Here is a 26,885-nt window from a genome sequence, read left to right as displayed (position 1 = left end):
CAGTACCTTTTCCACGCTGAGCTGCTGCCCCTTTCAAACATGCCTGCCCCTCCTGACCTTTGCCCATGCGGTCGTGTCACCTGCAATGCCTATCCATCTACTGTGCCTTTTGTCAGTTCACGTCTTGTCTTGCAACCATCTCAGATTCTGGCGTGTACAATCAGGAGCCAGTATTCACCTCAAAAGGTGCTTGTGAGGATGAAATGGAGCAGCAGAGGATTGCTGATACAGGGTCTGGACCCCAGATTCTGCTGCAAAGTGGGGACTGTGTAGTAACTTGGCAAAGCATGTAGGATGGGAAGCCAGGACCCTAGAGATCCGGGCCACCCTCTCTCCCAAGCAGCAGGCAGGTAAAGGGAAATGGGTCAGGCACTCTGGGGGTTCCTGGTGCAGCCCCATGGACCTAGGTGATGAAATGTGGGTGGAAGGGCAGCTGCAGGTTGTAAGGAGGTGGACGAGAGGGCAAGGCCAGCTGACCTGGACTCTGGTAGAATCCTGCCTGAACTGTACCGCGTGGTACACCTGGTGGGTCTCTTACCTGAGCAATGGGCAGTTTGGCTGGGAGATGGGAAGCTCGTTAGAAGCCCAGATCTCGAAGCCTTTGATTTGCTTGTTACAGCTGCATGGTGAGAGCTCTTTACCAGCACACTAGAAGCACCCAGCAGCTGCTCTCCAAGTGTCCTTCCATGGGTGTGGTGGCGTACACCTTTAAACCCAGCAGGGGTGGTGGTGCAGAGGCAGAGCTCTCAGAGTTCAAGGCCAGCCAGGGCTACACAGTGATACTCTGCCTCAGAAAAAGAAGGGGGGAAAGGTGACTCTTCTTTAGGTGGACTCTCCAATCCCAGGTAACTGCAGTGTGTTTCCTTCTTGACTGTGCTCCTGAGTCAGGCCCAGATCCTGTGAGAGGGGAAAAGCCAGCCTGCCTGGGTTGAACTTCACAAGGCCACACGCACAAGTCCAATACTGTCAACACTCCAGCAGCACGTTGCCAATGATACCAACTGCCTTGGGGGATTTTAAGGATTGAATGAGTTAGTATTTGCAGGGAGGCTGATACATAGTAAAAATTTTGTGTGTGTGTGTGTGTGTGTGTGTGTGTTTTGAGACAAGGTCTGCTATATAGCCGAAGGTGCCTTTGAACAGATCCTCATGCCTTTGCCTCCTAAGCTTCCTTTTTTGTATGTGTGTTCATGTGTATGCAGTGCATAAGTGTATAGGTACATTGTGGGCATGGATATTCAAGGTCTGCCTCAGGTGTGATCAGGGAGGGTCTTCTGCTTGGAACTTGCTAAGTAGACAAGACTGGTCTAGAAATCCTGTCTCTGTCTTCCATCTGCAGGATTACAATTGTCCACTTATTTTTAAACCTCAATTCTGGGGATTGAAGTCAGGTTTACCAACTGAACCCTCCCCAAGCTCCTAAAATTACCTTTTAAATCAGTAAAGTACCACCATGTAAAACGTGAAGATACGTTCAGCAGCCATGTAAAAAAGCTAGATAGTGCATGTTTGTAACCCTAACACTGGGGCAGTGGGGCGTTGGTGGGAGGTTTATGGAGACAGCCAGATCCCAGGAGTTCATTGGCCAGATAGCCTAGTTGAATTGGTGATCTCCAGGTTCAGTGAGAGACCTTGTCTCATAACATTAGCATGGAGAGTAATCAAGGAAGGCATCAACCTCAGACCTCCATACACACATGCACCTGTTCTCACATGTGTGCGCACCCATGAGTACGTGTATAAATATACACACAGCCATAACAGATGTCCCTCCCTAACATCCCTTTGTATTCTATGCTGGAAATATTGATGAACATTTAGAACACAGTTGTCCCAAACAAAACTCAGAGGGCAAGCAGCCAGTAGGTAAACAAGTGAATTTGAACACAGGCCTCTCTGGTTCTTCAGTGTGGGCCTTCAACCCCCTAGAGACCATTCCCTGAAGAGTCCTAAGCAGGAGAAAGCTAGAGGTGTATGTCAGCCTGAAATTAGGGCAGGCCCAATGCCTTGTTCCACAGGGGGAGGAGAAGCAGCAAAGAGGTCATTTTGGTTATTTCAGTGTCCTGAATTGCGATGTGCTCTGCTGTGCTTGCCTGAGCTCCAAGTCTCCGTGAGTTTATTACTTTAGTCTTTCTTGCTGCCCAGATATTCCTCCTCTGTTGTCCCACATTAGGCTAGAACTTCCTCTGTCCTGCGCCTCGCCACATCAACCTGTACCAGTTCCTAGAATCCTGACTAGGGATGCTTAAGGAATGAAGAAAAGACAGATACAGAGACACTAAAGCTCAGGTCAGTTGGGATTACAAAGGAATATTTTTGTAATGCTAGCAGAAGAAACAATCTGATCATAAGCCTTTTATATTTTTAGGATGAGCTGACATAATTGGACCATATCCTTGCTATCATTGTTAATCCAAATACCCAGGAGGTGGGTCCCAATTCCCAGTTATAACTATTCTTATTTTAAGGAGCCTTTACTACACATGTGCTGATAATCGATGTGATATATTATATCCTGTCTAAATTGAATGTCGGTAGCCCACTCCAAATAGTTGAATGAATCTTCTGGGACTCCAGGTGGTTAGCGCAGTACCCCTCAAAACGAAAGGAGTCAGTAATACCAACAGGTTTAGGAGAATGTGGCCAAGCCACTGGATACAAAGGCAGTGGCCTGGGGATGTAAGACCTTCAGGCTTTTCCCTGACAGCACTTAGCTACATGGCTATGATTATCAGACTGTGGGAGCCCACAGAGGTTTCCTAGTGAGATCTGAGCTTGCTTTACCCAACAGGGCTGCATAACGGGATGGATTGACCATGTGCATGGTTACCAGGTCTTTGGAGGGGTCTGCACTTGGATGTGCAGTACACTCTGATCTAGCAAGGGGGAGGTCCTTTGCCCCACCCCTTGGCATTTCTTTAAAAAGCCCATTAGAAGAAGAGGCTGGTCCTCCGAAGCTATCCTGTGTTTCTGTCTTTTTTCTTCTCCTTGGCTAGGTCTATCATTCTACCTAATAGTCCTTATTCCTTCTCCATATAGGAACCCTGTAAAAGGTGGGGCAGGTCTCCCACAAATGGTGCAGAACTAGGGACTTGGGCGCAGAGGAAGTTAAGTGAGAGTAGAAAAGAACATCATGGAAGCAGTTGGACATGTCCAGTTTTGTTGTGAAGGATAAGGGTGCTGGTATTTTATTCTTCAGGAGCTATTACTGTAAATTTGAAGCAGTATAGAAATAAGCTGCAGTGAGAACCTCTCTCTGTCTAGGTTTCTTTCTCTCTTAATTTTTTTTTAAGATTTATTTATTTATTATGTATACAGACAAGGGTGCCAGATCTCATTACAGATGGTTGTGAGCCACAATGTGGGTGCTGGGAATTGAACTCAGGACCTCTGAAGAACAGTTGGTGCTCTTAACCTCTGAGCCATCTCTCCAGCCCCCTCTCTTATTTTCTATCTATTAAAATTAAGTAGGCTGGGTGGTGGTGGTGCATGCCTGTAATCCCAGCACTCGGGAGGCAGAGGCAGGTGGATCTCTGTGAGTTCAAGGCCAGCCTGGTCTACAAAGCTAGTTCAGGACACGCTCCAAAACTACAGAGAAACCCTGTCTCAAAAAACAAAACAAAAAAAAAAATTAAGGAAAAATATAGAGTTAAGTACAGGAATATAGTACAGGAAAAAACTTAGGGTAAGATAGAATATAGGAATATAAGTGTAGGAAAAAACTTAGAAACAGCAAGTCAGAGAGGAGCTGTGTTCTTGGGACTCTGAAACACAGACTCCTGGGGGAGAATCGGGGTTGAAATGTAAAATATTATGAAGAATATGGACCAGAAAAGACTCTTGTGGAAGCTTTTGGCCTGTGGGCATTGGTTTGGGACAGTTTAGATCTAAGCCCTGAGAAGCAGGGGGAATTTTCCCTGAGATGGATATAAGAGAAACAAAACCCTCCACACTGCCAGCAGTGCCTGAGAACACTTTTATAACATTGTACCATCCAAGTCAGTTTCCTCTTGGCAAAAGCTGAGTTTAAGGATCAGACATCTTGGGAAAAATCTAGTAATATCTCTTAAAAACTGAAAGTTTTTCAGGTCTTTCCTTCTCAGATCTCTTTTCTTCCTGTAAGGGCAAAATTAAGTTCACTGGAAATAACATCCATCAGAAAGGGAAGGTCACCTGTAATTGCCCTAGAAAAAACAAGAAACCTCTTCAAATATGGCAAATCCTCTCTTCTAGTCCTGTCTTCCCTTCAAGTCAGTATTAAAAAAGCAGCTAGGGGCAGAGCATTTGCAAAGGTGCAGAGGAGGTATGGCTGTTGTAGGTTGAGCCCAGCTGCAGAAGACCATGATGCTCTTAATGTAGATCCTGAACAGTGGCAGCAGTATCAGGGACTCTGCATCTTGAGGGAAGGGACAAGTGGGGACAAGCAGGAGATCTAATGGGGAAAAAAATCTTTCTGAAAAAGCTCTTTTTCCAAGTACTCTCTTTACTTTTTTACTGACCTGGACAGAAGCAACCCACTCCAGGGAAGTGTCAGATGAAGAGTCTGATTAGGGAAGTACACCTGTCCTACTGTGAGCTTAGGGAAGACAAAAACCTCCCGTGGCAAAAAAGCAAAATCTTGATTCCAGTACGAATACAGACTGTGTGAATGGAACTGGGAGATCGGCACTGCCATTGGTTGCAGCTCAGTTTTCTCCTGGAACTGAAAGGCAGCATGGGAAATGTAGTTTGTTCATAACAGTGTGACAATATAGAAAAAGGCAGTTTGGGAAATGTAGTTCATAACATCTCTCTGTTCTTGACTCCTTTGAGCAATAGCAGTTTCTGTAAAAAGAAAACCTTGTCAAAAAACATTGAGCTAATATAAATTTATCAAAGACAAAGCATCATTAAAAGAGCTCATGATAATCTTTAAAAGCAGCTTTAAAAAATTAAGAAGGGAGAAATTGTACCCTCAGAAGCTTCATGGCTATCTGAGCATTTGGTGAGGAATTGGAACAGAGGAATGTCAGCTCCAATGACACTCCTCCAGAGGAACTAGAGTGAAAACAGCTGAACCAATGTTCCTGATATTGAGGTTCCATCCTGCAATCTGAGGAAAGCAGGAGACTAAGGGGGGCTCCTAGACTGCTGAGGAGTTTTAGACAAAGGTTTTGTTGCTATTTAGTAAAAGCTGAAATGAAACAGAGCTAGGAGCCACACTACTTTTAGTTGACTATCAGCAAATTGATGCATGTCTCCTTTAAGAAAGATGGTTCCTAATAGCTGTGCAGGAAGTTTTTTCTAAAAGCTTTACAGCAGCTCAATAAGGCAATCCCACCCTCTCCCCGAGGCAAGGCTTCTCTGTAGAGTGAATTGAAAGTTCTGCTGTAACTGAGTTCCAGCAATGTTTGCTTGAATTGTGGCACTCGGAGCTGCAGTGAGTTTGGGTGATGGCACAGCCCCCAGCTGGCAGCCTCTGTGTGTATTTCTGCTGGTTCTGGAACGGCTGGAAGGGCCATCAGGAAAGGTGGCCAAGTGTTACAGCCCACTAGCAACAGCACTCACCAAATCCCAGGTGTGAGGGAGTTGGACACAACAACTCTAGAGCCATGACAAATTAGGCTCTTGTTCCCAGCTGTCAGGGGAATATTAAGGATATTATCAAAACTGACTGTGAATTTCAGAAATGAAGCAATTTTGAGTTCATCTGCAATTTTCACTGTGGTGATTTTCAGTTCATGTAGTCTGTCTTGTTGGAAGAAAATGTAAATAGTTCTGTTAAGAGATCTGTTTTTTAGATGTTTGCTAAAGTTTACAAGGTAATCCCATGAAGAGTTTGCTTTTGAATGTAAATTTGCAAGAAGTGAAAAAATACATATAGTAGATAGTCAGGCTAGTTGTAAATATGTATAGTAATGTTTATACTAGAATTATGTTGATATTAATGAACCAGGTTTTGGTGAAACTAAGGGACTCTTTAAGTCTGATGCAGTTTATTTGATGCAGTTTGCATCAAGAGTTTATTGATTTAAAAAAGGACAGGGGGCTGGGTGGTGGTGGTGCACGCCTGTAATCCCAGCACTCAGGAGGCAGAGACAGGCGATCTTTGTGAGTTCGAAGCCAGCCTGGTCTACCAAGAGAGATCCAGGAAAGGCTCAAAGCTACACAGAGAAACCCTGTCTCGAAAAACAAACAAACAAACAAAAAAGTAGAAAAAAGAACATTCCATCTTGGTCATCTTCTACTCCTTTACTGGGGGGTGTGGCAGCCTAGAGATCATTGGGTTGTTCAAACTACTTGCAAGGTCTTAGTAGGGACCTGAGTCAGAGTTGAGTTAAGCTCTGTACCCCCACCTACCCCAGACTGGTAGCTAGGGACAGGTAATGTTCTTCTTGTTAGCTGCCAACCAAAGACAAGAGTATGCTTGATGGAAAATATATCTCCATGACAGGTAAGGTTTGTCTAACTGAAGAAGATGACCTAAGGTAGACACAGTCTATCTGAGGGGTCTGAGGGGCTCTTTAAAATATTAAGAGGAGGGACCTAGCCCATAGAGGTTTTCTAGTGAGATTGAGCTTGCTTTACCCAGCAGGGCTGCATAAGGGGATGGACCTACAACATGCATGGTTACCAAGTGTTTGGAAGGGTGTCCACTTGGATTTGCAGTGTGCTTTGATCTAGCAAGTGGGAGATCTTTTGCCATGCCCCATGGCATTCCTTTATAAAGCTCTTTAGAAGAGGCAGAAGGGGCTGGTGGGTTTTGATTCAGGTCCTCCTGAAGCTATCCTGTGTCTGTCTGTCTCATCTCTGCTATCTTTCTATCTACTAATTCCTTAAGCCTCTCTCCTCCTCATAGGAACCCTGGAAAAGGTGGGGGCGGCCCCTCATACCAGACATCTCAGAAATACAGCCAATAGGTTGGCCCAATCCCAGGCCACTTTATACCTGAAATCAGGCTCCTCATTGGCTCCAAAGTTGCTGTTCTGCACCTTTAGGAAGTCTACAAGCATGCCCTTGCCCCCCTCGTTAGCTCCAGGGATGGGCCAAGCCATTGTTATGTCAAGACATCTTTCTGAATACTTCAGGCTTTACTCCCCTGTCCTTTGGACAAGTACCACTTTGAACAGTGAGGTCATCTTCTGTAGAATTTAAAATTTTCTTAGAGAATTGGTGTGGGTATAGAAGTGCCCCCATTTGTTTTTCTAATTGTTTATTTGAGACATCTGTAGGCTCTTTCTACAATAGACTGTCACTGTGGATTGTAAGGAAGCTTCATGTTGTGAGCTCTTTTATGTTGAGCAAAAAGAGTTTTTAAATGTAAAAGAGGTATAAGCAGGAGCACTGTCTGTCTGGAGTGGGTGGTCCATAATGTAGCCACATCTTGAAGGGACCTCCTTTTTTTTTTTTTTTTTTTTTAAAAAGACTTGTTAGTATTTTTTGTTTGTTTGACACAGGGTTTCTCTGAATAGCTTTGGAGCCACTTGTTAGTTTTTGTTGTTGTTGTTTTTGGTTTTGGTTTTTTGGTTTTTTCGAGACAAGGTTTCTCTGTGTAGCTTTGCACCATTCCTGGAACTCACTCTGTAGACCCAGGCTGGCCTCGAAACTCACAGAGATCCACCTGGCTCTGCCTCCCCAGTGCTGGGATTAAAGGCGTGCACCACCGCTCATCTGTAAGGTGTTCTGTAACTACCAGGAGCCAGGGTACAAAGTTTGGATTAAAAGACATTATTATTATTATTAGAAAGGCTGCTTCGTTATTTGAGTCAGGTTGTTCAAAAGCCAGGTAGCATTTAAAGCTACCAAGATTATTATTATTATTTTTTTTATCCTCTGGCTATGAGACTCTTCTCCAACTAGCTGACTTCACCTGATCCTGCCCGCCTGCTAGCCACCTGCAGCTGCCATGAGGTGCCTAGAGGAGCAAGTGTAATGTCTGTATAGCTCCCACATGCCACTATCCCCAGTGAAGGCATTGGAAAGGACCTGCTCATACAGCTCTATACAGCTCCGCCCATGGGAGCACAACATGGGCACCAGGCTCCCCTACATCGTCCATCACCTGCTCTCCCTGGAGACTAAGTGTAGCTTGACTCTTGTTCTCGCCCTGTCTGTCGCTCCTGCCCCCCCCCCCCAGCCTCAGAGCCCGCAGACCATTCCCCATACCTCATACAATTTTGAGCAGAGAAGGTCTTAGCTTCCTCACTAGGATCCCATTTTGCTGGTTCAGGCCTACACACTGAGCCCTCCTGATGGTTGCCATTGTCAATTCTATAGATCTAAGATCACCTAGAAGACGAATCTCTGGGTACAGTGAGGGTTATCTAAATTAGGTTAACTGAGGTTGAAAGATCCACCTTGAATGTGGGCAGCACCATTCCAGAAGGTTAGAGTGCTAGACTAAATAAAAAGGAGAAAGGAAGCTTAGCACCAGTGTCAGAAACAGAAGTGAAACCATTTTGTGTAAAACTATTTTGTGTGATTTGGAATGATATGATGCTTGCAAGATATGTTACTGAACCAACCCCACGGTGGCACTGATATGTTAATGAACCAGCCCTAAGCTGTGAACCCTGAGAACACAAACCTAAAACCCACTACAGCATATTGGTAGAGCATTTGACTACAGATTAAGGGGTCCCCAGTTCAAATCTGGATGTTCTCGTTTTTTGTTTTTTGTTTTTTCTGACTGTCCTGGAACTCACTATGTAGACCTGGATAACTCATAGAGATCTATCTGCCTGTCTCTGCCTCCTGAGTGCTGGGATTAAAGGCATGTGTCACCATGCCCGACCCTGGGTGTACCCCTAAGGAGTCTTCATATTTATCTCGTTGTGAGCTTTTGAAGTGGCCCTCAGAATTGTACTGCTGTCTCAACCCTCCTCAATGATTCCCATTGGCAAGGGGACTTTGAAACTGACTACTGTGTGCCTGTGGCCTCAGCAATTGGCAACATGGATGGGTTCACACACGCCCACCTAGTCCAAGCTAGCCAGTGCTCTCGAGGACCTTCTGGAACATCCAAAATGCCATCCTCCCACTCTGCCACAGCTGAAGGATGTCACAGTGGATGCAGGCCAAGCTCGTTTCCAAAGCATTCTCTCACTGGGGAGGATGCCCAAGACCAGTGGTTCTCAACCTCTGGATAGTGTGGAGACGCACAGAGGTTTCCTGGTGGGAATTTACTCAGGGTCTGAGAATCCGAGCTTCCTTTACCCAGCAGGGCTGCATAAGGGGATGATTGGCTGTGGGTGTGGTTGCCAGGTATTTGGAAGGGTCTACACTTGGCTGTGCGGTGTGCTTTGATCTAGCAAGGGGAAGGTCTGTTGCCCTGCCCCTTGGCATGGTTATAAAAAGCCCTTTTGAATGAACAGAAAAGGCTGTTGGGAATTGATCCAGGCCTTCCTGAAGCTATTCTGTATTTCTGTCTTTCTTTTCATCAGCTAGGTCTTTCTATTATTTTCTAATCCTTCTTTCATAAGAACCCTGGAAAAGGTGGGAGCTGGACCCCCACAGGGTAGTGACCCCTTTAGGGCTTGAATGACCCTCACATTAGGGGTCACCTAAGATCACTAGAAAACACAGATATTTACATTACAGTTCATAACAGTAGCAAAATTACAGTTATGAAGTAGCAACAAAAACAATTTTATGGTTGTGGGTCACTACAATATGAGAAACTGTATGAGGGTTGAAGCATTACTGCCCTAGAAGAAGCCCAAAGCATTTCCTGCCCATGTTCCCAGGTTGGTGAGATGTCTATTTACATGAGATTACCATAATCTTTATAATAGCATGGCATTGTAAGGAATGCTTGTGTGAATAAACTGAGCATATTCGAGCAAATCTCCTGTGGACATCCTAATTGCCCAGCGCCTCAGATTCCACTGGCCATGCTTTCCATGACGGACATTCACCTTCCTGTTTCCCAATTGTGATTAAAATGGGACTGGGCTCCTGGAGCTCCCGCTGCCCAGACTCCTTTGCCTTGACCGCCTGCGCCCTGAAACTATGAGGAAAACAGCTCTTCCCTAAGTTGTTTTTGTCAGATGTTTTTTCACAGTATCAAGAGAATTAATTCATATAGGCAGGCACCAGGGCTAAGAAACCCCAAGTGAGCCACCCTGAGCCTCAGCCCTTATGGTAGTGATGATGTGACTACGCCTTGTGTACTTCCTGCCCTTAGTGCCTGTTTCTACAGAAAGCCAGCCTCAGGCAGTAGCATGCAGTGAGAACCTTGAGGTTAAGGACATCAAAGTTCTTCCTTGACCCTCTACAACATCCTGACTCATCAAGCTCTAGTGTTCTGCTGCTTAGACATCTAAAATCTCCCTCAAGTTTTCAATCCTCCATCCTCCCCACCCCCCAACCCCTGAGGTCATGCTGGAGTTTTACAGGCTCTGGGCCAAAGGCAGCCTACCCTCAGGTCTCCCTGCTCCTTGACCCCTGGTTGTAATCCACTACTACCGGAAGTTCTTGGGATGAAATCCTGTGAGTTCCCAAGAAGCTGGGCCCAAGTCACCCTCAAAAGCTTTTCTAATACCAGGGTCACCTGCTGCTAGTGACATCACCTTAGGCCCCATGAGCTGGGATCTGTTCTTATCACTATGCTGGTCCTACTCCTGGGGTTGGTCCTGGTCCATAGTTATGCAGTATAGTAGCTCAGGCAAGGTACTGAATGGCTGAATGAGTCTCAGTTCCTTCCTCTGGTGTCATGGCTGCCATTGCCAGGCTAGCCCCAGTTCCCTGTAACCAGCACTTCCCATCCACATTCATCTATTTTATTTATTTTTAAATTTTTAAAATTTTATTTTTTATGTGTATGAGTATTTTGCCTGCACACGTCTGTACATCACATGTGTGCTTGGGGCTCATGGACAACAGACCTTGTGGAACTGGAGTTACAAATGGCTGTCATCTGCTGTGTGGGTGCTAGGAATTGAACCCAGGTCCTCTGGGAGAGCAGCCAGTGCATTTAACCACTGAGGCATCTTCCCAGCATCTTTTTTTCTTTCCCAAACAGGGTCTTGCTATGTAGCCTGGGTTGACCTTGAATTTGAAGTAATCCTTCTGACTCAGCCTCTGGAGCACTGAGATTGCAGGTGTATAGCAATATACCTAGCATTCCTTTATTTATCCTTTCATTTATACAGCAAGTATTTTGAAGGGCCTACTGTACATAAGCCATCATTTTAGGCTAGACCTTCCATCTGCAAATCCAGCAGGAAACTATGGTTTCCTCTAGATTGTCTAACCCTCTCCTTTCCATCTATTCTTAGCAAACTTTACTCATTCTTCAAAATCCAATCATAATGTACCAATCTCCGAAAGGCTTTTTATCAGCCTTCCTAGCCCCTACCCCGAAAGATGGAACTTCTTTTTTTAAAATTTATTTTATGTGCATTGGTGTGAAGGTGTCAGATCCCCTGTGAGCTGCCATGGAGGTGCTGGGAATTGAACCCGGGTCCTCTGGAAGAACAGCCAGTGCTCTTAACTGCTGAGTCGTCTCTCCAGTCCTGTGATGAAACTTCTTTACTGCCCACTCTTGTGCTTTGGGTGGTCCATCCTGTGATGGAAGCTGGGATTGGGGCTAGCAAAAGATTGTAGGGTGGAGGTCAAGGGTCCTTAGAGAGGCGGAAGGGCAGATGTGTCTGCTGGAAATGCTGTTCACTGCAGTGAGTCTGGTACATCTGCACCTCTCCCTCCTCTCTCAGACTTGCTTTCCAGCCACTGAGTAGGTCCATGGAGAACATGGCTGCCAGGAATACCTCTTATTTGTAAAGACATGACCAAGGGTCACAGATCCAGGCTGCGGGCACTTGACAAGGACACATGGAAGGCTGGGGATGAATCTGGAGCAGATCTGAGTATCAAGCCTTAAAGAAACCAAAGGCAGGCCCCAATACATCTGGACTACTGGTGTGGGGCTTCCCTGTCAAGGGCAGTAGTCAAGGCAGGGCCTGTCACCTTCTGGAGACCCTGTGGTTCTGCATTATTCCTCACTGTAGACAGGCCAGCCTTTAAAAGTTACTTCTACTAACTAACGCTTGGCTGCATCCATGATTCGATCCCAGCTCCACACAGGTCCTCTTGGGTTCTTGAGATTTTCCTTCTGTCTTCAGTCCCCTTGTAGGTTCTGGCCCTTGTCTGGGATCACCTGGTCCTGAGAGACCCAGCAACTACCCTCAGGCCACAGAGCAATCTTCTGACAGGAAGCATAGAGAAGATAGGCCACGTCAGAGCAGGGTGATCTCGCTTGGGGGCAGTGTAAGCCGCTCCTCCCGGGCACTGAGCATTCTTTCCACATGCACAGCCACCACACGACACAGCTCCAGACCCTGCAGGGGGACACAGAATAGTCTCTTAACCTCCATCCCCAGAAACAGACATGGGCCTGGGAAAAGGGTCCATGTGAGGACACTTGTCCTCATTCTCTCTGAAAGAGCTGGTGGGCCATAGACCAGAAGGGACAGCAAGTAGGGGACAGTGCATGGGACATCAGCTTTGCTGCCTGTGTGCTGTGTAATGTAAGGTCAGTTACTATGCTTCCCTGAGACTCGGTGGCCTTATCTGAAGAGTTTCAGTTTACCAGACCCAGGCTTGCAGGGTTGTAGAGGGTTAGATGGGATTTTGTTGTTGTTTTGAGACGGGGTTTCAATGTGTAGCCTGAGCTGGCCTCGAACTCACATAGGCCAGGTCCAGACTGGCCTTGACTCACAGAGATCCTCCTGCTTCTGCCTCCCCAAGGCTAAGATTACAGAGGTTATAGGCATGTGTCACCATGTCCAACAAGATCAGTTTTTTTTTTTTTTAAGACAGGTCTCACTGTGTAGCTTTAGCTGGCTTTTGAAACTCATAGGGATCTACCTGACTTCACCTCCCAGTTCTGGGATTAAAGGCCATGCCACCATTCCTGGCCTAAGATTTTTTTTTTTTTTCTGAGACAGGGTTTCTCTGAATAACCCTAGCTATCCTGGAACTCACTCTGTAGACCAAGCTGGCCTCAAATTCAGAGATCCACCTGCCTCTGCCTCCCGAGTGCTGGGATTAAAAGCATGTGCCACCACTGCCTGGCTAAATAGTAAGATTCTAATTAAGTTATCTCAGGAGTTTATCACAGCAATGGAAAGCTGACCAACAAGCTCCTTACAGTCAATCTTCTGCCTGTTCACAGGCTGCTATGCTCATGCCCAGATTAGCACATATGGAAACAGGCTCAAAGGCAGCAGGGATGCTTCATAACCCCCTTGCACAGCCTGTCAGAGACTGCAATGCTACCACACTCAGAAACTACCTTCTCCTGGGAACCATCCCCAATTGCCTCTTTTTTTTTTTTTCCTGTTTTGCTTTTTCGAGACAGGGTTTCTCTGTGTAGCTTTGAGCCTTCTTTGGAACTCACTCTGTAGCCCAGGCTGGCCTTGAACTCACAGAGATCCGCCTGACTCTGCTCCCCAAGTGTGTAGTTGATAGCTATCTGAGCCTTGGCCTGGAAGTTCCAACCCCCATTGAGGCTTCGGTAATGGTCACGCCCACAAGGCAGGGCTGAGGGAGGAAGCGGAAGACCGAGGATCGAGAGGAAGTCTCTCGCTTGGTTCCGGGACCCTGGACGCTGGAGGTAGACTGAGCAGAGTTCACCAGAGAACACTGCCGGACTGCGCTATACCTTTGCCAGACCCTGCAACCTACCCCTTCATTTGTAAGTTACCCCACAAAATAAACCTCCCTTTTAACTACGTGGAGTGGCCTTAATAATTTCACCAATACAAGTGCTGGGATTAAAGGCGTGCACCACCACTGCCCGGCCCCCTATTGCCTCTTACATAGATCAAATCTCCTGTGCACCCTTCCCAGTATGGATCATGATTATGTAGTGAGTTTTTTGTTTTTTGTTTTGTTTTTTTTTGTTTTGTTTTGTTTTTACAGATCTGAAATTGGAGCCAGGCAGTGGTGGCACGTGCCATTAATCCCAGCACTTGAGGCAGGTGGATCTCTGTGAGTTCGAGGCCAACCTGGTCTACAAAGCGAGTTCTAGGTCAGCCAGAGCTGTTACACTGAGAAACCCTGTCTCAAACAAACAAACAAACAAACAACAACAACAACAACAACAACAACAACACCAGATCTGAAATTGGGGTTCTTTGAGAGCCAGTACAGCAGGGGATTCAGTCACATTTGTTAAAGCATGCTATACAGAGATGCTCAATGGCTGTCTGTTGAATGAAGGAATGAGTAAAAGACTGTGTAGCTTCTTCACAGGAGGGGACAGCAAGGGACTGGAGAGGCCAGAAAGATTTCCATCCACCCATCTGTGCACCTTTCTACTCATTCTCCCATCCATCCATCTGCCCATCCATTCACTCACCCACCCACCGACCCACCCATTCATGGACTTATCAACGCAGTGAGTACACACTAACACTACTATGTGCCAGGCACTATGCTGTTGACATGATGAAATAAGATGGGTAAGTCTTCATGGAGCTGATGTTCTGGTGGGGAGGCAGGCAACAGGCAAACAGAAGCGTAAATGATATGCAAGGTGTGCTGAGGGCCACAGAGGCAAAGTTGGCAAGTCATTGAGGAGGGCCGAGGAAGGCTTTCGCAGAGGGGCTTTTATGACGAAACCTAAGTTAAGGGAGGGAACAAGCCCTGTGAGGAATCAAGGAAGAGGGAACAGTTCAGGTAGAGAGGGGCAGATGACTTCAGCACAGGGGAGCTGTAAGAGGCAAGGAAGGTGGGGTGATTGAGCAGGAGGAAAGAGAGAGAGGTTGCTGCAGTGGTGATGAGAGAACAGATTAGGATGGAAGGAGAGCAGAGTCAGAGGAGCCACAGAGGGAGCCTAGGGCTCAGGCTAGAGCAGGAAAGGGAAGCATGACATGTGAGCTGGCTTGTTTTTTTTTTTTTTCTCCCAGAGCTGAGGACCGAACCCAGGGCCTTGAGCTTACTAGGCAAGCGCTCTACCACTGAGCTACATCCCCAGCCCTGTCGCTTCCCTTTGGGTTGCTAATGATAACTGACAGGTGCTGCTCTCTGTGTGGGTCTTACCACTCTTCCTTTTGACCCTGAAAGAATTCAAGCCTGGGGACCTTGCCTTGGCCAGAGTGTTGCTGATTGCATGGGTATATCGCTGAAAACCTCGGAGACTCGAGAGAGAATTTAAGATGGGGAAGAATTAAGTTAGGAAGAATTACATGGGCGAATTAAGACAGAACAGCAGAAAAATGTAGAGAGAATCAGGCAAGAAAGGAGCTAAGTATGAGAGTAGAGAAGAAGCTGTGTAGAGAGGGAACTGACTCAGAAGAATAAAGTGAATGGACTAGAGAGTTTTGTGTGCGTAGATTCATTTGATATCATTAAGATTAGATTCCTTAGCTGGTTGTTAGATTCTTCCATGGACCTTGGGAAAAGGCTTTGTTACCTAACCAGGATATCGTCATTGCAGAGATCGTTTTGAAACCCTGGGGGCAGAGAGGTTGTAGGGAAAGAAATCATGGTTACCAGAGGAAGGACAGTAGGGGAGGCAGGACAAAGGTGTGTGGCGGAAGGCCATCCAGAAGCCTGGCTCTGCGTCACAGGTTCTCTAGGGCTCTTGCTGGTGCAGCGGAAGGCCCAGTCTCACAAGGGAGTTGGCAGGCTAGAAAGGGCAAAAATAAGGCCATCCAAGGTCCTGTCCCTCTCTCTGCCTCAACCCTGGCTCTGTTTCTGTCCTGATTTAGCCAGGAGTCCAGTCTCCTAGTCTCGATGTCATCTAGTCTAGTTGTCACAAGGAAACTTACTTGCCTAGCTTCCAATCCCAGGTCCCCACAATCCAGCTGCCATGTCTCAGGCCAGGTCAACCTCCTTAGACCTCCTGTGCCAAACTGTCTACTAACCAACCTTCTATTGCTCCCTAGTGACCTCAGAAAGCTTCTGGTTATTATTATTCCTTCTCCTCCTTCTTTTCTAGGCAGAGTCTCTAACCCAGGCTTGCCTTTGTAGCTAAGGATGACCTTGAACTCAGGATCCTCCTGTCTCTACCTTCTGAGGTTGCTGGGATTACAGGTATGTACCATGTATCACCATGTCCAATGTTTGCACAGTACTAGGGATCAAACCTATGGCCTTACACATGTTAGGCAAGTACTCTAGCACCTGAATTATATCCCCATCTCCCGGAGTTTTATTTTAACATTCAAAGAGCTCCGACTCCTCCCTCTCTTTCCCTGGTGAATCTTCCTAGTACCCCGCCAAATACCTTACTATTCTGCAAACAACCTGGATCCTTCCCCACAGTGCACTGCTAAATTGCTTCTTGGGAAGGCCTCCATGAGAATTCACAGCTCTGTTGCCTGTACTGGGCTGTATGTTCCCTGGGGCATAGCCCAGGCCAGAGAAGAGCCTAGTGTGTAGAACAAGAGTCAGAGCCTTATGACAGGGTCTGGCTAGCAGGACTGGACTTACCTGCTCCAGCTGGAGCTGCATAGTACGCTGGGCTGCCACATCCCCCAGTGAGATCTCCACATAAGGGTAGCTGGAATTGGCCGTGGGCTGTTGAGTCCATGTGGACTGGATCTCCTTTAGGGGAATCTTCACAATTAGCTCCTGGCAATGAGAACAGAGGAGCCAGACAGGAATGAAGGATGAGGATAGACTCTACCTTCTCCCAAAAGTCACATCAAAAGACAGACAGTCCAGCTCTAGTTCCTCAGACACTCGTTGACTTGTGACTTGAAGCAATTCACCTGTCCACTCTGGATCTCAGTTTCCTCACCTCGGGAAACTGATTCAACAAATACTGATGCTTCATGCCTGAGATGCAAAGGGTAGTGGGTACTGTGGGTACTCCAACCTTTATATCAGAGCTGCTTCTGGGAACACCTGTACCCTTTTATCAAAGAGCTTTATTTCTGGTCCCCATGCAGAGAAAGGTTAGTACCTAAAGGAGACACCTTTAGACCAATGGGATGTAGAGTGAGGAATCATGGCAGCTCCTTACTCCAAGAGAAAAAACACACCTTAACAGGTATGTTCTGTGTTGTCTCCCAGGGTCTCCAACCACTATACACCTTCCCCTTCTTAGTGTCTCCTAGACTCACCTCTAAGCAAACCTAAGCAAACCCAAACTCACAGCCCATGTTTGTTTGGTTTTTTTTAAAGATTTATTTATTTATTATGTATGCAGTGTTCTGTCTGCACATATCCCTGCAGGCCAGAAGAGGGCACCAGATCTCATTACAGATGGTTGTGAGCCACCATGTGGTTTCTGGGAATTGAACTCAGGACCTTTGGAAGAACAAGCAGTGCTCTTAACCGCTGAGCCATCTCTCCAGCCCCCATGTTTGTTTTTAAGAGCAGGAAGCAAGAAAAGGGTGGCAAGTCCAACTCCTCAATGCTATACAAAGCCCTCGCCCCCTGGAACCTGACTATATTTGGAGGTAGGACCTGTAGAGAGGGGGTTAAGGGACCAGGGATAGAGGGCTTGTCTAGTATGGGAGGGGGGCTGGTTCCGTCCTCAGTACCACAAGGTAGAGAGATAAAAGGTAGGTATATGGTGTGTGTTTGTAATCCCACTGTTGGAGAACTGAGTCAGGAGAATCATTTAAGGCCAGCCTGGGCCACAAATTTATATAGCCCCCCCCTGAAAAAAAAACAAAACAGTTAAATAAATGAAAATGAGGCCACTAGGTTGGGCTCCATTCCAGCATGACTAGTGTCCTTATAAGAAGAGGAAAGTTGTTGGCCTTTAATCCCAGCACTCCGGAGGCAGAGGCAGGTGCATCTCTGTGAGTTCAAGGCCAGCCTAGTTCTACAGAGCAAGTTCCAGGGCAGCCAAGGCTACACAATGAAATCTGTCTTGAAAAACAAAAACAAAATCAAACAAACAAAAAAGCTACTGTGGACAAGTCCAGGAGAAACCAAAGCTTCCAAGCTGCAGAAACCTTGGAATTTCACCCTCCAGAAACAGGCGAGAATGACCTTGAATTGCATAGGGCTCCCAGCCTGTGGTGTGCAGCTCTGCCAGCCTGACATACTACGCACATGCTCTCGGTGTGTTTTCCTACATGACCCCTTCACATAGCCCTGTGGGGGCCAGAATTCTATTATTTCCACTTTCTAAACGAAGGCTCTGAGGGGAAGGAATTGACTGCAGACCATAAAGGCTGGCAAATCTTTGTCGCTAAGAATAGGTGGGGGTGCCAAAGGACAGAAGGATCAAGGGACAGGTGGGCAGGGCCTGACAGAAGCCACTCACATGGGTCTTAGTGCTGAGGAAGTTGAGGCCATTATGGTTGACGGCGAGGATACAGGGGGCTGGTACGGTGATGTTGCTGCAGCTCTGGATGAAGAAGAAGGAGGAGCCGAACAAGGGGAAAGCGCTGAGGAGGCCTGCGGTGTGGAGAGCTGCAGTCAGGACACCTGGGCCAGGACAATGGGACAGCCACTGCCCTGCCCTGCCAGCTGCCTGCAAAAGCTGCTCTGTGCTCCAGTCTGCTCAGACCTCTCTCTCTTCCTCCCCTCCTGGCCTCTTCCTGTACCCCACCTGCGAGTTCCTTCGCCTTTAGCTCTCTGCCCAACATCATTTCCAATCCACATGATACTTTTAGGAAAGTGGTAACGAGTCTTTCCAGATAGGTAAGGCACCTTGGCTGCCACCAAAAACTGCTTTTGTGCAAAGAACATGGCATCTCCTTGGGTCTGGAGAGATGGCTCAGAGGACCTGGGTTCAATTCCCAGCACCCACATGGCAGCTCATAACTGTCTATAACTCCAGGATCCAACACCCTCACACAGACATACATAAAGGCAAAACATCTATAAACTAAAAAAAAAATTTTTTTTTTTTTTTTTTTTTTTCGAGATAGGGTTTCTCTGTGTAGCTTTGCATCTTTCCTGAACTCGCTTTGGAGACCAGGCTGGCCTCGAACTCACAGAGATCAGCCTGCTCTGCCTCCCGAGTGCTGGGATTAAAGGCGTGTGCCACCACCACCCGGCTAAATTTTTTAAAAAAGAAAAGAAAATAGTATCTCCAGCCTCCCTCGGCCACCCTCAGTTCAGCTCTCCCTGATGTCTCCAGCCCTCCTCCCAGCTCTCACCCAGGAACTGAGCGCGGGCCTGGTGGGGGCTGAGTGCCTGAGTCTGCTGCCGGTGTTGGCTAACCAGGTTGAGCCAGGTGTCACTGGCTGTGGTGTGGTAGAGCTGGGCTGGGATGTACTCTTGAACTTCACGCCTGTGTGCAGAGGATACAGGGCTTCTGAGCACCAGCCCACCCACCCACCCACCTGTTGCTCTCCACTTCAAAGCAGGTATGCCACCTAGCAGATATCACTGTCATCTTTCCTTGGGATACCAAATGTAGGGAAGCATGAGAAGGAAATATGGGGTCCCTACTCACAGCTGAGGGAGCTGAGGCTTTGAGAGGGTCACCAAGGGTCCCAAGTTCATGCAGTGACAGAGAGGCAGTGTGAACAGGGTAAGATGTGAATCCAGACTGGGTTTCTTTCTTTTTCTTTTTTTCTCTTGTTTTGTTTGTTTGTTTGTTTGTTTGTTTTTGTTTTTGTTGGTTTTTTTGTTTGTTTGTTTTTTTGAGACAGGGTTTCTCCGTGTAGTTTTGGTGCCTGTCCTGGATCTCTCTCTGTAGACCAGGCTAGCCTCGAACTCACAGAGATCCGCCTGGCTCTGCCTCCCGAGTGCTGGGATGAAAGGCGTGCGCCACCACCGCCCGGCCATAGACTGAGTTTCTTAGTTCCTGCACCCAAGGAGCTCAAGGCAAAGGGTGAAAAGCATAAAGGTGGGGGACATCCAGGTGTGCACAGCAGGAACCCCTGAGCTGAGACCCCGGGGCCTTCATCCCCACCTGGCCCAGGTCCTGCTCTCACCCTCCTCTTTGACATATGCAGGCTCTCTGCGGACAGACCTTCTGCCTCTTGGGCAGTCCCAGGCCGTCCCACCTTTCCTGCCCTGCAGTTGGGGAAAGGGCTAGGAGAAGTTGAGGCAGCCCTTCCCCCTCCCAAAGTTCCCCTGCCCTGCTGGGGTAAGAGTCCAGAGTCCAGAGGTAAATGTTGGGTGTCTTCCTCAATTGTTTCTCCAACTATTATTATTATTATTATATCATTATTGATGTGTGTTTGATTGTTGGAGGCAGGGTATCACTATTTGGCCTTGGCTGGCTTTAAACTCACTGTGTAGATCAGCCTGGCCTCAAACTCATAGAAATTTGCTTGCTTCTGCCTCCAGAGTGCTGGGATTAAAGACATGCACCATCACACCTGGCTTCATTTATTTATTGAGAGAAGGTCTCTCGCTGAACCTGGAGCTCACTGGTTAGCTAGACTGGCTAGCCAGCAAGCCCCAGGGATCCTGTCTTTACCTTCTGAGTCATGAGATTACAGGTACATGTTACCATGTGTGGCATTTTCTGTGGGTGATGGGGTTCAAACCCAGGTTCTGATGCTATCATGGCAGCACTTTATGGAGTGAACCATCCCCCAACCTCTGGAACTATACTTTTAAGGGTTTCTTCTTGTTTACAATCATTCCATGAAAAGTGCCTTACGAATTTGGTGTGTTGGTTCAGGCCTGGAATCTTAGCACTTGGGAGGTGGAGGCAGTTCAGTGTCATCCCCAGCTACATACTGAGGCCAGCTTGGACTGAATGAGACTCGGTCACCAAAAAAAAAAAAAAAAAAAAAAAGGGAAAGCACTCTCAGCATTTGGGCCTTGGGCAGGAGAGGCATGGGATACATATGGTAAAGATAGTGTCTTGCTGTTGTTCACACAGGGCTTCTCAAAGTGTGGTCCAGGGCCTGTGAGGCCACAGCCGTCTTCACAGTGACGCCAACACGTCATTTGCCTTTCCTCCACCCTCATTTTCTCACAAGTGAACCGAAAAGCGTCTCAGAGGCCATGAAGGACAGGCTGGTCTACGCAGTGAGATGATGGCTGACTCACCTGACGTCAGCCAGGAAAAGTTCACAAATGTCAGATATTAATGGTATTCTCACTCAGGCACTATGGTTAGTGTTCATCACATTCTACGTGTATTAACACGCAACAGCTATGTTGTTATTGTAAATAAGTCGGCAAACTCTGTTTTGATTTGTGTTTTGAGATAGGGTTCTCACTACGTTGCCCGGTCTAGCCTTGAATTCCTGGGATCAAGTGATCCTCCTGTTTCGGCATCTCTGTGGCTGGGATTAGAGGCATGAGCCACCCACACCTAGCTCAGTGAGTGTTTATGCGACTAAAACCTCATGGCTGCTGTGGATATCGCTCTGTGTAAATAAAGTTCTGATTGGCCAGTGGCCAGGCAGGAAGATAGGCGGGACAAAGAGAGAAGAAATTCTGGGAAGAGAAGGGCTGAGAGAGAACACCGCCTCCGCCCGCCATGAAAACAAACATGTAAAGGACACCGGTAAGCCACAAGCCAGTGGCAAAGTATAGACTAACAGAAATGGGTTAATTTAAGATAGAAGAAGCAGATAGCAAGAAGCCTGCCACGGCCCATACAGTTTGTAAGCAAATATAAGTTCTGTGTGCTTTCGTGTTGGTCTGAGAACTATGGACTGGTGGGTGAGAGAGATTTGTCCTGACTGGGCCAGGCAGGAAAACTCCAACTACACATGGCTGTATATTTTCTAGCCTACAAGGTTTTCATCAATCATTACATTGGTTTCCGAGCTAGTAACAATATGTCGCAGGAGTGGAAAGAGCTTCAGGGCCAGGAAAGCCTCTTCCTGTCTAACTGTACGGAGGGGAAGGACACTGGGGTTTGGCAGTTGTGAGGAAAGAGGGCGTGGGTGGCCTGCCCTCCCTCCTGGTTGAGACAAGTGGACAGGTGCTCACATGCTGGGCAGGTAGAAGTGGTCCTTGGCACGGTGCTGCAGGGAAGCCAGCTTGGACACCTGCTGCAGTTGTTGCTCGCCGGGCTGGCTGGCTGGTACACTGCTGAAGAGGCCCTTCAGGTAGTCTGGCAGGACCTGCAGGAAGCATTGGCATGAGGGGCTGCCAGGTAGGGGCACGTCCAGGCGTTCATTGTCAGGGGTTCTGGGTTGGGCAATTGCACCGACTCCAGTCCTTCCTTCCCACTTCCAGGAGTTTGTGGTTCATCACTTTCCTGGTTTGCGGGGAATGAGGATGGATACGTATGGGAGAAGAGCTCTGAGGGAGGACTGTGAGGGAGTTTCCATGGTAACAGGAAGAGCGGGCTAGGTAAAACAAAACATAACCAGTAGAGTGTGTGCAAGTGTTCAGTAGATACATGTTTCTCAAAATTGATACCCAAGGCAGAGAGCGTGTCAAACTAGATTTCAGAGTTGCATCTAGAGTCTCTCTTGATCCTGGAGAACTGGGGCAGGACCAGTTAGTATCAAACGTTTGATAGTCCTTGAGTAGCAAGCATACTACCAGGCTACGCAGAGGGAGGGCTCAACACTGTGTGGCCCCCAAAACGAAGTGGCTGTGGGTTTGAGAAATGGTCTCTCTATGTAGCCCTAGCTGGCTTGGAGCTTGCTATGTAGACCAGGTTGGCCTCTAACTCCCAGAGATCTGCCTGTCTCTGTTTCCTGAGCACTAGGATTAAAGGCGTGTGCCACCACACCCAACAATGTGGCCATGTTTCACTTGTGGAATTACTAAAGCTTTGGTACAAGTTCCACAAAAATCTGGGTGTAGCATGTGTGTTTTGTGACCTGACAGACCCCCCCCCCACACACACACCATTTTATAGGGTTCAGAACAACAGAGAGGGTCACATCTCTCACCTGATTGTAGTGCATGGTCACATATAGCTCATTCTCAAACTTCAGTGGCTGATCCCAAAGCACCCGCCGGAACCAGAGTGTGTAGCCACCCTCTACCTGTTCCATTTCTGAAGCCACGTCCAGGATGTAGGCCCGGCAGCTCAGTGGACACACGTGCTGGCCTACAGGGAGAAAAAGGCAGGGCTGAGAAAAGTGTACCTGCAGATCGTGTACTGCACCAACCTCAGGGGTGTAGCAGGATCCACCCACCAGGATAGCAATGAGCACCAGGTTGTGAGGAACCTCTCCAGGCCGGCATGCAGAAGGCAGCCATTCCTCAGCCAGATGCCAGCTCTAGCAGCAGAGTAGGCCCACTGACTGTCTTCCTGAAAGCACAACCCTGGTCCTTCTCAGGGAGGGATGGGTAGGGGCATGAGGGAGACCTGCTGACGGGAACAGCTCTCTGGCCCTGACCTGAGTTGGACCCTCACAGCTATCTTTTTTTTTTTTTTTTTGCCGGAGCTGAGGACTGAACCCAGGACCTTGCGTTTGCTAGGCAAGCGCTCTACCACTGAGCTAAATCCCCAACCCCACAGCTATCTCTTACACAGATGAAAACTAAGAGGCCAGGCTAAGAGCCGGTGGCCATCCAGACTGATGAGTGAAGGGGTGGAGACAAAGCCTTCCAGGGCCCGGGTTCTGGCTCACACTTAGTCATACACCCCACCTGAACAATGACATTTGACTTCATCCTTGAACTTCTGTACCAGACTGGATACTTCTGGGCTAACCTGGGACTTATTTTTAGGCTAGCCTCAGCACTCTAGGCTATGGGAGCCTGTTAGTGTGCTCTCTAACCTATCCCATTTGTGAGTTTGCCTGAGGCTTTTCCACCTCACCTTAGAGCTAAGGGCTAGCCTGAGTCTACAGCAGGCTCCAACTCCCTATTCCTGCCCCAGGTTTGTGTCTGATTATGGGCAGAACGGCTTCCAGGCTGTGTGCCAGCATCGCCTCCTGCAGGCTATGGGCTCAGGGGCTGCCCGCACCTTTCCCCCGACGCAGCTGGAGTGGATCGCCATTCAGGAGAAGGCCAGTATGGCTCTAGATGTGAGCTGCTTCAACGGTATGTGGCTCATCCCTCAGGCTGCATCTCTTCTCTTCCTAAAGGAAGAGATGCTGGAGTCAGCAGCAGCCGCTAAAGGTTCTGAAGCCAGGGAGGGACTCCTGCCAAAGTGGCAGTGCAGGGAAGTGGGGGTTACGATGTGGGACAGGGGCGTGGGAGCCAGTGAGGCTGGCCCGGAGATGCCCCTGACTGAGTACAGCTATTGGCTGTACCAGGTGACCAGTTCTCCTGTCCGGTGCATGCCTGGAGCACGGGGGAAGCAGTTGCTGGAGACATTCTGAAGCACAGGTTGGCTCCTAGAATGCCCCATCCAGCACCCCGTGACTTGGGAAAAAGGGAGGGGCAGGAGGCACCATCTTGGGGGGGCCAGAAGGCCACTCTGACCATGCCTTGGGTCTGATTCATAGCCCAGGGTCTCCAGGCAATGCCTAACAATTCCACCCTTTATTTCCATTCCTCTGCACACTGACCAGGGGGCTGGCCGATGGCTGGAGAGGCTGGACAGTGGCCATGAAGAATGGAGTCCAGTGGGCAGAGCTGGCTGGACATGACTATGTGCTAGATCTGGTGTCAGACCTGGAACTGCTCAGAAACTTTCCTCGACAGAAATCCTACTTCATTGTGGGTGCAGAAGGGCCTTTGGCTGGCAGAGGAGATGCCAGAGGGTACGGAGCTACTTGCCCAGACCGCCTCCCCTAGGCAGCTGGCTCCACCCAGCAGCTGTAGAGAAAGGCTGAGTTCTGGGGGTGGGGTTGTTTTATGTTTGGTCCTTTGAGCTGAGCAATCCTCAAGCTCCTGGGCTCAAGCCCCCTCTCCTAGCTTAGCTTCAGGAGCCTGGAGCTGCAGGGGGGCACCACCATGCCTAGTAATTCTACCCCTCAATTGGAGAAGCCACCCAACCCAGGACACACAAGAGTTTCAGGGAATCTCTTTGAGGGTCAGCTGTCCTTTGCCTCCCCTTTCGTGAACAGGGTGTTTGGGAACTGCTGGGATTCAGATGAGGACACACCCCCAAGGCCTCAGCCCCAGGACCACATGCCAAAAATGCCTGACTTTGATGGGTATTGCAGCCACAATGAGGACGGTACAAATGGGGAAACTGAGGCCCAGAGATGGACAACACCTCACCAAGGTCAACCAGCAATGACCATTGCATTAGAGGGGAAGGACCCCAGAGGGTGTGGAGACCCACAGGAGAAGTAAACTTGGCCCTTTTGTTCCCTTGCCAGTTGTGGACAGCACCAGAGAGCCCACTGTGCCCCCTAGGGAGCTGGATGGCTACCTGGACAGCCTCTTCGACCCAGTGCTGGCCTGTGGGGATGCGGTAGGGATGTAGAGAGATGTCTGCAGGGGGCAGGTGCAGTGTGTATACCAGAGACATATCCCATGTCTTACAGTGACATCTGAGCTTTACACAGACAGAGCCCTGGGGCACAGGGGCTAGCCTGGGTCTGTGCTGGGGGCAGGGAAACCTTGGGGTTACCTGGAAGCTAGAGATGCCCCTGCCTGCCCTGGAAGGACCAACAGCTAAATGTTAAGACCCTAGCTGTCACATCTGGCAGTAGTCACCCTCATAGAATGGATCTCTGGATCACCTGTTTCCAAATCTCACAAGACTCCCTTGCCCTAGGAAACCCCAGCACAGACACTGGCTCCCACAGTTCATTCCTTGTGGAGGGGGTGGGTTGGGAGCTTGGGCTGGTGTCAGGTGCCTGTTGCCTTGGATCCTGGGGATCACAGCAGTGAGGCGGCCACTGCTGCCCCAGGACCTGGAGAAGCCGACAGCCATCGCCTACCGCATGAAAGGTGGGGGCCAGACAGGTGGAAGTGGCAGCAGTGTTTCTGAGGAGACCCCCCGAAGACCCCCAGACCCCAAGGTCAAACCCAGTCAGTGCTTCTTAAATATGCTTCCGGACTAGGGGCGGGTGGTACCTAGGGGAGCTCCTGCTTCCCTAACATCTGTGCCCACCTGTGCCTTCTGCCTGGTTCCCCAGTCCCAGGCCTGGATGCCTCTACACTGGCTCTGCAGCAAGCCTTCATCCACAGGCAGGCTGTGCTACTGGTGAGTGAGGGCAGGGCACGAAGAGTGTGTGTGTGTGTGTGTGTGTGTGTGTGTGTGTGTGTGTGTGTGTACAGGTCACTTGGTCACCTATTCCCAGGCCCGGGAGATGACCCTACAGGCTTTGGCACTCCAGCAGCAGCCCCCGAGTGCAACCTCAAGACCCCAGCCCCCAGAGGTGAGCAAAGCGGCCCCGGGGCAAACAGGAATACTGTGTCACCCCAGGGTTGTATTGGGCCTCTCTGAGACCAGGAGTCCTATAGTCCACTTTGGGCAGAAATGGGGTGCCTGGGAGTAAGTTGGTATGTCCTAGATGGCCACTTCATGACCTGCTGTCCACAGAGACCACTAGCTCCTGAGGCACGGCCGAAGACTGTAGGCACTGGACCCCCAGCCAAGCCCGTTCTCTTACGCCCCACTCCACAGTCGTTGGCCCCAGGCTCCGTGGCAAAGACCCCGGAGATCCCTAGCAAGCCTGTGGCTGCCCCCATCCTAGCTCAGGATTGGACTGCTCCAGAATCCAGTGAGTGCCCATCCAAGTCCTGAGGCTGCTCACACAGGCCAGGGCAGCTGGGCCTGTGGCCTTACCTGGCCTCCTGCCTCACAGTTTCAGCCTCCCCGGAGCTGGTTCGGTATTCCACCCTCAACTCAGAGCACTTCCCACAACCCACACAGCAGATCCGAAGCATCATCAAACAGTGCAAGCAGCCACCCTGGGCAGGGCGCCCCGAGGTCCGCAAGTGAGTCCAGATATACCAGCCCTCAGCTTACCTTGCTCCCTACACTGGGTTCATCACCACTCAAGATGGGCCCCTGAGCAATGGGAGGCTCGGGCTGCCACAGTCTCCACTGTGCCGGGCAGCCCCAGTCTCCACTGTGCCGGGCAGCCCCAGTGCCTCTCTGGTGCGTGTTTGTAATGGTGTGTGGGAGGGTCCCCATCTTGGGGATTATGTGTAAGGGGATACCTAGTGTCTAACCTGCCATGGGTCACCTGCCAGAACGGATG

General features: G+C 48.8%; 1 protein-coding gene across 1 annotated transcript in view; it reads right to left on the bottom strand.

Moving 5' to 3' along the window:
• Positions 1 to 11,437: 11,437 nt before the first annotated feature.
• The window catches only part of Myo15a (myosin XVA), a 27,080-nt gene continuing 11,632 nt past the window's right edge, over positions 11,438 to 26,885 (bottom strand). The window contains exons 19-27 of the mRNA XM_036195237.1: positions 26,209 to 26,371; positions 25,480 to 25,612; positions 25,103 to 25,164; positions 22,719 to 23,051; positions 21,802 to 21,935; positions 19,053 to 19,186; positions 18,212 to 18,345; positions 16,420 to 16,560; positions 11,438 to 12,317 (exon numbers count right to left, since the gene is read on the bottom strand). Of these exons, the coding sequence (XP_036051130.1) occupies positions 12,216 to 12,317; positions 16,420 to 16,560; positions 18,212 to 18,345; positions 19,053 to 19,186; positions 21,802 to 21,935; positions 22,719 to 23,051; positions 25,103 to 25,164; positions 25,480 to 25,612; positions 26,209 to 26,371 (1,336 nt within the window). The 3' untranslated portion in view covers positions 11,438 to 12,215. The remainder of the gene's footprint in view (positions 12,318 to 16,419; positions 16,561 to 18,211; positions 18,346 to 19,052; positions 19,187 to 21,801; positions 21,936 to 22,718; positions 23,052 to 25,102; positions 25,165 to 25,479; positions 25,613 to 26,208; positions 26,372 to 26,885) is intronic.

Source organism: Onychomys torridus, chromosome 8 (assembly GCF_903995425.1).
Source record: "Onychomys torridus chromosome 8, mOncTor1.1, whole genome shotgun sequence".
Classification (NCBI taxonomy): Eukaryota; Metazoa; Chordata; class Mammalia; order Rodentia; family Cricetidae; genus Onychomys; species Onychomys torridus.
This window is presented reverse-complemented; position numbering and strand designations above follow the sequence as displayed.